The sequence below is a fragment of the Diabrotica undecimpunctata genome, chromosome 8 (assembly GCF_040954645.1).
Source record: "Diabrotica undecimpunctata isolate CICGRU chromosome 8, icDiaUnde3, whole genome shotgun sequence".
Lineage (NCBI taxonomy): Eukaryota > Metazoa > Arthropoda > Insecta > Coleoptera > Chrysomelidae > Diabrotica > Diabrotica undecimpunctata.
Window position 1 is genome coordinate 62600447 of NC_092810.1, and position 11937 is coordinate 62612383.

An 11937-nucleotide genomic window follows, 5' to 3' on the forward strand; every position below is an offset into this window, starting at 1 on the left:
ATTGCATACTTTATACTTTCTTCCTAATTCTGACTGATTAATTTTGAACTTACTGAACAACTGGCTTCACTAACTGTAACTAACTGTGTCTGTCTTCTTAATAACTAACTGTCTGACCTTATACTGACTTCATAGTAAGTGACCTGCTGACTGAACTCTTTGAATCCAAATCACCGAGTATTTATACCTTCTCAATGTTCCAGAACCATCTGGCAAGAAATCATATTCGAATTGTTCAATATTCGAGAAAGTTCTACCGTAAACAAAGGTTAAATTCTGTATTCTAGAGAATTCTTTACTATTCTATCGAGAATTTTATTGACATTTAGGCTTTTCAGATCAGAATATAAACTTATATGTAATTAAAACAACCTAAATTAATAAACTACACTACCTCAAATCCGTAACTATATGTAAACTAAACCGTCAAAATCTTAACACAGATAAAGACTTACCGGATATCCTCCCGGATTTTGACGACAAATAATAGTTTGAAGTATCTTTTAGCTAGTTTTTTAGTGATTAGTAGGTATAAATCATTAATGCTTAATGTTTTTTAGTACTTAAATATATGTTACATTTATGCAAGCTTGTATTAACGTAATAAAACCTTCCATCATTCAGTGTTATCATTCCTATGTTTCATTACAAATGAGGTAAGTCATCCGCGTATTTGTGAAAAAAGAGTGAAAGTCAATTAAATACCACTTTAGACATATTTTGTTCACAAATATTCAGCATAAAAATTTTAATCCGTTTAGAAAAAGTACATGTAAAAACAAATTTCAAGTAAATTATTATTTTAAACACCTATAAATCAGATACAGAAGTAAAACGCTTCACATTTGTATTTAGGTATAAAACATATTAAAACTTTTAAAAAGTGTCTTAACAGTACAGTAGCATAACGTGACGTTTTCGATCTAGATCAGATCATCTTCAGTGCCTTCCTTTGTAATTGAAGCTAACACTAAAATTGTAGGTGTGACATCAATATATGGTTTTACATGAAAACCATACATTGATGTCGCAGTCGTTTTCCTCAACTGAGGAAAACGGAACTCCAATAAATACTATGAAATGTACCAGTATATGACTATGAAAGCCATTTAACCAACTTAACACAAAGTAAACGAGTAACAATAGACTTAGCATATATAACAATAGTCCTTTATCACATTAAAAACGGAGCACCACGCTTGGTAAATATGCCAATAGAACTTTTAAAAGCAGCTCCGCTGGAAGTGTCAAAAATTCTGGCACATATATTTAGTAAATGTTTAAAAGGAGAACAGTCGCCCAATGAATAGAAAACAGCAATTTTTTCATCAATTTTAATCAAAGGAAGCCGGCGCAACTGCACAAACTTTTTGTGCAATAGCTTTGCTGTACTTCAAAGCAATAAAAAATTTATTAGAAGTACAAATAAGGGAGTCGGAAGGGCAAAGTGGTTTGGGACCGGGATGCTTATGTATTGATCTTATTCACTCTAAAGCATCTAATTGAAAAAAGGTAAAACGAGTACACCTAATATTTATAGATCTATAAATGGCATCTGATATAGTCCCTCTAAAAATTTTGGTATTCGTGATAAGTATGTCGAAGCAATAAGAAAACCAAATAAAAATTGCAGTAGTTCAGTCAAACAAAACAAATAGTATTTTTCAAGAATTCTATATAAATAAAATATTAGGACAGAGATATTTATGGGCACCGACTTTCCTTAAATATATTTAGAAGAGGTGTTAAAAAATTACACCCAGACCTAGGAGTAGAACGGGAACTAGAGAAACCTTTTCGCTCTTATTGTATAGCATGATCTTTTTCCTTTAGGTATCGAATATTTAAATATATAAAAATGTATAAGAATTTATTTGATACGCCCCTGGCTAGTATGTAACAGTGATCTGAAGTTGGTTACTTAAACGCCCCTGGTTTATACGTCATAGAGACCTGAAGTTTGTTTATCCAAGTGTATTTGCCGAGTGATCTAAGGAAATTATTAACTACGTAATTGTCGAGTTCGACTTCGACTTAATTGCGTTATAATTTAAATAAGTTCCCACAAAAATTTGAAGGCCCAGCGGCTTAAAGTCCAATTTTGAATCCAACGGCGTAGTTAAAGAGTAAAAACCAGTATGGGGAGATACAAGTTTGACAACTAGAGGAGTGTAGCGGTCAAAGAGAGCGTGAACAAAAAAACATGGCTCTCGTAGAGTTTCAAAAAGTGGCAGTTTGAAACCAGGAGTTTTGGTTAGAAGGAGGTGATTTAAGCTCAAAATGCTATGTAGCAGTCTTTGTAAAGATAATCACCGGTTTGTTGCTGTATTCCGTGTGAAGTGATTTAATAACAGCGTTTCTGAGAGCTAAGTTGGCCTACATGGTTTTGAGTGAAAAATAAGTAGCCGAGTTTTGAAGAATCATATAGTTATCATCCAATATAACCTGAGCCCAGTTTTGGTGTTTAATTTCTCCCAGGATTTGTCCGGCTTTCATTTTGTATCTCCCACGGCTCGGATCTGATAGTTTAAAGTTAGTGGGACAGTCTTTTGTATTTAAATCTAAGGTAACAAACTTTTTTTAATAATTTAAAAAGAAATAATCAGCCAGCGAAGCAAGCAGCTTTGTTAAATTTTTCCAAATAAATTTATTCATCTTTAATACAACATTTGCTTTCATGTCAATTTAAAAAGTTTATAAATAAATATAAGTTTTATGTATCAACTAATTGTAATATTTTAGTTTCTTTTAAATAAAATTAACTATTGATAATTAATTAATAATTCAGAAAAGTTGAGTAGTTTCATTTTGACATATGACAGTAAGTACATCTTTTCTGTCATTTGGTATATAACCAAAGTTTTAAAGTCTGTTTTGTCAGAAGGTTTAATGTAACATTTCAGTTCAAAATTATTTCTTTTAAAAAGATATTCACCCTTGAAATTTTTTAGGAAAGAAAAAACTTTGTTTCCAATTAGCAAGAGGATTTTTTTAACGGCTTCCTATTTTAAATAGTTTAGAAATCTTCTTGTGGAGTGTTGCTCAGAACATCTCTGTAAGTATTTTTTTTTATTACTTTTTCGGAGTTAGTCTCCCCACTCCTCTCCAAATAAAGGAAGCCTTTATTCGTCCACGACTTAGCTCTCTAACCAAAACACGAGTAGCCCTTCGCAAACGTTTCCCAGGATGGAAGGGTTGGTTAAGGCAAACATCTCTCCTGATGCCCTACTATCACCCGATACACGAACCACCAAAGACTTTCAACCTCCTGCCTTAGCGAGTCTGCCATCTCTCTGGCGCCGTCTGTCTCTCATTCACTCCTATTTCGGCCTGCGCCAGTCCGAACCCCACCGAGTTGCTACTCGCTTGTTTTAAAATTCTGTTGCGAGTTCCCTCTCCTCTCGTTCTTTTGAAGAGAGCAGCTCCCTGATAAATAAATTTGTGGATCCGTGTCCACCACCACTCATCCCTCATCATTGTCTTTACCATTTCTCTCACGGAATCAAACATTCTGCAATTACACTCTCTTTCAAACTTCTCTCTTTCATCCGCACAACGCTCACACTCCTACATCATGTGTGTCATAGTATCCGAGAGACCACAGTAAAGGCACTGATCGGACTGAGCCCTCCTAAACCTGCGAAGGTAGCTTCGGAAGCAGCCATGGCCTGTGAGCATTTGCGTCAGATAATAATCCCGCTGCCTATGCCCAGAGTCCACCCAGCTTCGAAGGTTCGGGATTAGTGACTTCGTCCACTCCGCCACATCACGTGTTGCCTCCCGAAGTAAGAGTTCCTCCCTATCCCGTGCCTCCCTATATTCGCAGTTTAAGACTCCGTCATATGCCAGGTTTCATAGCGTCGGACCCAGGACAAAGTCCTGCGGGACCCCAGCCGTTACATCCACCATAACACCATTTTCCACCACAATCTTCCTCCCGGAAAGATAAACAACGACCACATTCCTCAGATATCCAGAAGAGCATTCATGGGCTCCAGCAGCCATGTGAGCACCAAACGGCCCAGACGTACAACCGCCTCAGGCGAGACACCATCTAGACCGGGAGCCCTGCCAAACTTAAAGGAACTCTCCGCCACAGCCAGTTCATCAAAAGTAAAGGGAATCCTACGCTCAGGATCGACGTCTCTCCGCACACCATGCCACCGTCCTTGTGTAAACAGTTCGGTAACTATCTCCAGCTTCTGGTCCAATGGCATGTCATATGGTACGGAGCACAGGCGTCGAAATGCTTCATTGCGATCTTATACCCTTTACCCCAGGTCCAGCTTGCCACACAGTCCCCTCCAGTGCCTCTTCCTCTCGGCTCGGATCCTCCTATTCAACTCCTTCTTTTTCGCACGGTAAGGCGTATCCACACGTTCCACCTCTTCCGCGCTCCGACGTATTCTCGTTATTGTCAAGTGCCGGTGAAGGGACACGTACTCTCTTCTCAGTTGCTCTATCTCGACACACCACCAGTAAGGTATTCTACCCGTATGCTCAGTTCCAATTTTACTCATATGGATCACAGCTTTCATAACCTGCTCGAGGCCTTCCACCGAAGGCCTTGCCAATCTAGAAGCCGATGAATTGATGCTCCGTGCCGGTATACTCCGCCAGTACTGCCCAGTCCTTGACACATCGGGCGGTTCCCTGCGTAGCGAGGGTGACGTCGATGTATGATCTGGAATCGCCCCTCACAAATGTGGGCTCCAAATCTGTGTTTAAAACCACTAGATCTAGTGCGCCGATCCATTTCATTAACATTTGACCCCGAGTGTCAGTGATCGGCGAGCCCCATTTCGCAGATTTTATGTTGAAGTCGCCGAGCACCACGCACCTTTTACCCAGTCGCCTCACCTCTTCCATAATTGCATTTAACCTATTCTCGTACTCACCTACCACTATATTCGGTGAAATATAGCAGCAGACCAGTTTCAGTCTCTCCATTCTCACCGATATATAGCATATGTGAGCGTCAATCCCATACACTCTTAATTTGCGATTACAGATATGCACACCGACGACACCAGCGTCATCCACAAACCAGCCCCAATTCCTGACCAACGTGGGATTCGGTTCCGCCGCCACGAGCAGATCATATCTCCCCTCAGTGGAGGAAGCCAGGGCGAAATCGTGTGAGAGTCTCGCTCTGCCCACATTCGTCTGGAGAATCCTCAGCTCAGCACCGTAATTCGTTGGCCATTCGGCCATTTCGTTGAAAAAGTTGATAAATTTAAAAAAGTAACGCCTTGAAATAGAAATTTCCTTAGGAGATGAAACATTGCACACTTTACTCTATGCAGATAATCAGGTCCTGATAGCGGGAGATCGAGACGACAGCAGTGATACTCGTATGTTTAGAAAATTACTCGAGGAATACTCAAAATGGCCCTTACAATAATAACAAATTAAGGATACAATACAATAAGAATATGCAAAATTAAGAACTGTTGTTAGCTTAAATACTTAAACGTCATTCTTACAGCAAAAGGAAAAGCAATCAAGATATCACAAAAAAATAGAATTTGGTAAGGTAAAAAGGTAACAGACCAACTAAAATCGTTGCTATGTAGTGATACAATTTTAAAGAAAAAAAAAATAGAACTACACAAAGTAATTGTTGAAAGAATCACTACTTATGGCGCGGAAACATGGAAACGAAACAAAAAGGAAAAAAATAAATTACTGTCTCTGGAAAATGCTTTTTGGCGGAGACGTTTGTGCCATTTTTATTGCAAGATATCATTTAATAATGCTTTTTTTAGCTATTGGTAGAGAACTAACAATTTCGCACGTTATTTTTAAAACTTTAAACCAACAAAAATGTTAATATTAATAATTGAAATAATTGACGATGAGAAATTTTATGTCGATTGCATATTTTAATCCTTTCTAAGAAATCTAGGGGCGTCTTAATGATAATATTTTCGATCTGAATAGATTATGTATGTACCTACATTTTTAGTTTATTAAAATTACTGCAACATTTGAGACAAGAAAATTTCAAATAAATTTTTTAAATTCTTAGCCACTGGTTTATGACATTACGTTGGGGATTATCAGTTTTGACATAAAAACTGTGCTATCAATAATTTTCAAAAAGAGTATAAATAAAGCAATTTAAACAAGAATTACAACTAATAGTAAAATAAAAAAAGTGATACGTTAATTTCATTTATTTATTTTATTAACAGTGAGCTTATTCTTATTACTTCAGTTAGATGGACACACTATCGCCTCTTGCAAAAAACTTATTTTTATATATTTTATATATTTTTTTAAAATATTTTTTATAATCTCAAGGTCCATCCGTTGAATTAAACTGGTTGTTAACTGCTGGCAAGGTTAAGGACATTGCTATTATTTTAATAAAACATTTGACATTAAAAATCTTGGATATTTATACCTACACCAAATGAAAGTAAACAAACCCATTAAACGTGTTTTGTCCCAAAAAAATTCAATACTTTTTATGAAAATTATTTGAAACGTAAGCATTACCAATAGCAAATTAAATAAAACAGTACTTATCTTTAATATATTGTAATTTTCCTAATACAGATTGATATTAAGAAAAAAAATTACTGCTGTAGAGGTCAATATGGCCATATTATATCAATACGGCCAAAAATGTTTACCAGGGAAGTTGACTGTCATCGTGACCATTTATCCACCTAAAAATGACCATGGCTCTGATTAGAATCTCTTATTATGAACATTCCTTACAACCATTATTACACATCCTTCTTGATTGTGTCTTCAGCCTTCATCATCCAGCCCCATTTTCACATCCATTGTTGGATATAGGCCTGCTCCAAACGTCTTCAGTTCTCTCTATCTCTAGCTGCTGCAATCCAGTTTGTTTCTATTCTCCTTAGGTCGTCGGTCCATCGGGTGGGTGGTCTGCCTCGACTTCGCTTGTCGGCTCTTGGTCTCCACTCCAATAATCTCTTCGTCCATCTTCCGTCTTCCATTCTAGCAACATGTCCAGCCCACCTCCACTTTTGTTTATTGATTCGCATTATAATATCGTCTACGCCAGTTCGTCGGCGTATCTCCTCATTTCTCACGCGATCTTTCAAGGTCAGGCCCAGCATTGATCTCTCCATTCGCCTTTGTGTTACCCTCAGTTTTTCGGCAGTAGCTTTCGTTAAAGTTAGGGTCTCTGCTCCGTAGGTCAAGACTGGTAAGATGCATTGGTTAAATGCCTTCCTTTTCATGTGAATTGGGGTATTTGTTTTAAAAATGTAAAAATCCTTCCATATGCCGCCCATCCCAACGTGATTCATCTATTTAGCTCGCAGGTTTGGTTGTCTGGTTATTCTAATTTCATGACCCAAGTATGTGTATTTATCGATTAATTCTACCTTGTTGTTATTGATCTGTATTTCTTCGCTGGGAACCATATTGGTCATCATTTTGGTTTTCTCGAAATTTATCTCCAGCCCAGTTTCTTGTAGTATGTCATTCAGTTCTTGGAGCATGTCTTTGATCTCTCCCAGATTATCTGACAGAAGCACGATATCGTCCGCAAAACGTAGATGGTTTAATCTTTCTCCGTCTATGGATATTCCTTTCTGTTGCCATGTTAGTCTTTTAAATGCATACTCAAGAACGGTAATGAACAGCTTTGGTGACATGGTATCATCTTGCCTGACTCCCCTTTTTATCTTTATTTTGTTAGTTGCTGAATGTAGACTTATGGTTGTTGTGGCATTTTCATATATATTTTTAACTATATTACAATATCTGTGGTCGACCCTGCAATCTTGTAGTGCTCTTAAGATGGACGGTAGTTCCACTGTATCAAACGCCTTTTTAAAGTCTACAAATGTCAATGCCAAAGGAGGTTATATTCGTTAGTTTTTTCTATCAGGGTTTTTAGGCACTACAGGTGATCGTCTTCAGCCTTGGTAAGGCCATTATCCTCAGAGACTTTAACTCCAGACACACGCAATTTGGCGACACATAATTAAACCGCACAGGCATCAATCTCTGTGTTCTCCTGCTTTTCCTTTGTTTTACAGAATTCAAAACCTTAAACGAACAATATGAATTATCTTAGCATATCCTTTATCGACCACATCATATGCAGAATCAGCATGATTGATAAATTCGATGATGGATATCTTATTGGTGATTAAATCACCTTGGACTACTTACCCACCCTGGATCAAAATAATAGTTATCCCAAAATCTAATACCCAACAAGTCCAAATTGATAAGAGATTATAAAAATGCAGACTAAAACGTTTACATACACAATGGCTGATCCAAGGGGGGTCACGGGGGTCATGACCCCCCCCCCAAACAAAATGAATATCAATCAAATTATCCTAAAAAAATAATTTAAAACCCATCAATCCTATAAGCAGGAAGTCAAAAGTCTGAAAAAATCAACAATTCTGAATACAGTAATACCTCAACTAACGCTACCCCAACTTCCGCGAATTCAGAGTTACACGATTTTCAAATTTTGTCAATTCGTCATTTGAGTGCCAGAGAATTGTTTGATTATCGATGAGATAAAATTACCGCCCACACATTATTGGTCATTCAATGTACACGACATGACTTTTCGCACGAAATCAGCACATTTTTATTTTGTATTAGATAATTTCTTATCTTCAGTTTTGTCTACGAATTGGTTGTTTGTAAATTGAATATGTATTATAATTGTTGAGATTGTGTGCTTATCTATAATAAATATCAGAAATATAAATAAGTAAATATTGTTGTTGCATTAGCTCTGTCTGATACGTTAGCGAATACAAATAAAGGAACTGGGGGCTGCTGTCCAAGGTATTTGTGAAACTCGTTGGTTTGAAAGGCATGAAGGTCATCTTCAGTTCCAAGGCGAATTAATCATCAAAATATACAACGCTCTTGAAACAATTTCTACGTAGAAGGACGGTAAAATGTCAGCTGATGCATTTTCATTAAGGCAAACTATTAGGAGCCCAGAATTTCTCATTTAAGTAGTTTGTCTTAGTGATGTTTTAGGTACAACTGTATCACTTAGTCGTCTTCTTCAGTCACCAAAATTAGATTTGAAGAAGGCTACTGCGGCCATAGAGGAGACTAAATCCATTCTTCAAAATAAAAGATCAAATGTTGAATCTGTTTTTAGCAAACTTTACTGTGAAGTAAAGGAAATAGCTGAATAACTAGACATTGAATTGAAGATGCCTCGTATAGTTTCTCATCAAACCTGTCGTCAAAATTAACAAGTATTAGAAAACTGCGATATTCATATGTATCCAAATATCAGAATATTTCGGCAAATATTAATTACACTGCCAGTCAGTGCAGCAACAGCAGAGCATAGTTTTTCTACGCTTAAGCGTCTAAAGACTTGGCTTAGAAATAGAACTTCGGAGGTAAAGGCTAACTGCTTTAGTACTCATTAATGTGCATCCTGAAATTTATCTTGATGTTGATGCAATCATAGAGCGATTTGCTAAATCGGATAGGCGAAAATTTTTTTGTGCCTTATGCTGGATTTGTTGAAAATGACTTTGTTCTGAGGCATGATAATGTCAAGCCTCACACTGCAGGAATAACTCAACAGTTTTTAAATAAAGTAAACATTCCTGTAATGGTTTTGCCAGCATTAAGTCCAGACGCAAACCTAATCGAACATGTTTGGGACATGCTCGGGCGAAGAATACGAAGTCGTATTCCTTCCCTTTAACCTATAATCAATTATAAGAAGCCCTTTTAGAGGAGTGGGAACTTGTTCCTCAACAGGACATGTCTCATTTGATTTTAGGCACACCAAGGAGAATTCAGGCAATACTTTGAGGACGTGAAGGATACATCCCTTATTAAAATCAGATTGTCCGGACACATGATTTAAGTTTTTATTAATTGATCGTAATTTTCAGAAATTACTTAAAACAGTTTGTGTTATTATAATAATAAAAGTTTAAAGACAATTAACATTTAAGTTTTTATTTTAAAAATGTAAGTTCTCCTTTTTTCGTGCCAATGAGTGTATAATATATTATAGTTTTTAAGACTTCCGTAAACCGCCTCCATAGATTGTTGTCTATTATACATAAGGGTAAACAAATGATTACATTTTATTTAGAAATTTATTATACATTGACTACAATGTACTACTGGTTTACCTTCTATAAACAATCATGACCAAGCAGATAAATGTGTAACTAATCCCTTGCCAAATTATGCAAATCTTAATTTAAATCTCAATATACATTATTAACCGATGACTTACAATCCTTTAAATTCAATTTTCGCCTCTTATACAAGGTGGCTTTCTACCCAATAATGAAACCCAGAACAACCAAGTATCATTTTATAAAAATATTAGGAATTTGATCAGTTTACTTTAGTTTAAATAAAACTTATTATTTATGCGAAATTTTGCAAAAATAAATTAATTTAATTTAACCCTCCAGGACAAACAAGAAAATTTATTTATTGCCAACGAAAAAATTCTTGCTTTCAAGAAAAAAATTGACTTTTGGACAATATGTATGCGCTCCAACGAGTTCGACTGTTTCCCAAGAATAAAAGGCTTTTTAGAAGAAGAAGAGGTTGAAATGTCAGAGGGATTTATTGAAGAAATTAGTCAATATTGAGTGAATGAAAGGATTGAGTGAAGCTTTTGATAAGTATTTTCCAAAAGAACAGCAGGTTAAATATCAAACTGAATTGTGGATAAAAAATCCGTTTATTTTTAATGCACGACCTTCCACCATATCAACGGGAGAATGCGAAGCTTTTATTGAAATGACATCTAATTCATCATTGCAAAATAAGTTTAAATTAATGCCATTAACGGAATTCTGGTGCAGTATAAAAGATGAATATCCTTAATTATCGCAAAAGGCAGTGTTGACAAAGGCAGACAACAACAAAATACTGAAACATGTTGACAAAGTCAGACAAAAACTAAATACTGAAACAGACTTGATGCCGAACCTGACATAAGAATTCAACTTACATCAATTAAGCCTAATATTAAGTATATTTGTGGCAATAAAAACCAATATCCCGCATCCCATTAAAATTAAAATTTAAAAGTCCTGTAAATGTAAATTCGAGTTATTTTAAGAAATTTTATGTTAATTAAAAAAAAATTTATTAAAAATACTTTATAAAAGGTATATAATTTAAAAGACCCAATCGGGATATATCACAAAACGTTTTCGGAATCCATGTTCCATCATCAGTGCACTAGGTGGGTATACATGTATTGAGTCACTAAATTTGTGGGGAAAAACCCGTTAAAATTTGTTTTATAAATTTGGTTTACATTATGTTGTGATAAATTCTAAGATGTTAAAGTTACCAGTGGATTTGGTAAAATGGCGACGTATGACTCCACGTGAAGTTGCTGGTCCTGAGACGATGTGTCTACAAGGACCTAATGAAAGCAACTGAGTTGCTTTACTACACTAGTTGACACTACTATTTTATCCATATTGGACTTGGTGAGTGTTCACGTCTGTGAACCGTACGTGAGTATAGGGAGGATACACTGATCGTAAATTCTGGTTTTCAAATACTGTTCTATTTTAGTGCTTTTATAGATCCAACTCAGTTTTCTAAATCCTACCCACGCTAACCTTATTCTTCTGGTAATTTCGGCAGTTTGATTTTCTTTGTTAATTTTCATTGTCTGTCCCAGGTAGATGTATTCGCTTACTGTTTCTAAATTTATGTCGTTCAATGTTATTTCTGGAATGTTCGGTGTATTTGTCATTATTTTTGTTTTTTCCAAGTTCATCTTAAGACCTACTTTTTCCGAAGCTTGAAATAGTTGCGTCATCATGATCTGTAGTTCTTCGAAACTTGTAGCGAATATTACAATGTCATCAGCGTATCTTAAATGACTCAGTTTTCTTCCATTAACATTTACTCCCTTATCTGCCCAGTTAATGTCTTTGAACACGTCTTCAAGTC

At 36.1% G+C, this 11937-nt stretch overlaps 1 protein-coding gene across 1 annotated transcript; it reads right to left on the minus strand.

Annotated features, from left to right (window-relative positions):
* Positions 1-4575: 4575 nt before the first annotated feature.
* On the minus strand, positions 4576-5214 carry LOC140448857 (uncharacterized). The gene has a single exon (XM_072541979.1). It carries the CDS (start codon positions 5212-5214, stop codon positions 4576-4578), a length of 639 nt encoding a protein of 212 aa, XP_072398080.1.
* Between the last annotated feature and the right edge of the window lie 6723 nt (positions 5215-11937).

Excerpts from the sequence above, each read along its gene's own strand:
- LOC140448857 (XM_072541979.1), bottom strand. The coding sequence starts at position 5,214 with ATGGCCGAATGGCCAACGAATTACGGTGCTGAGCTGAGGATTCTCCAG.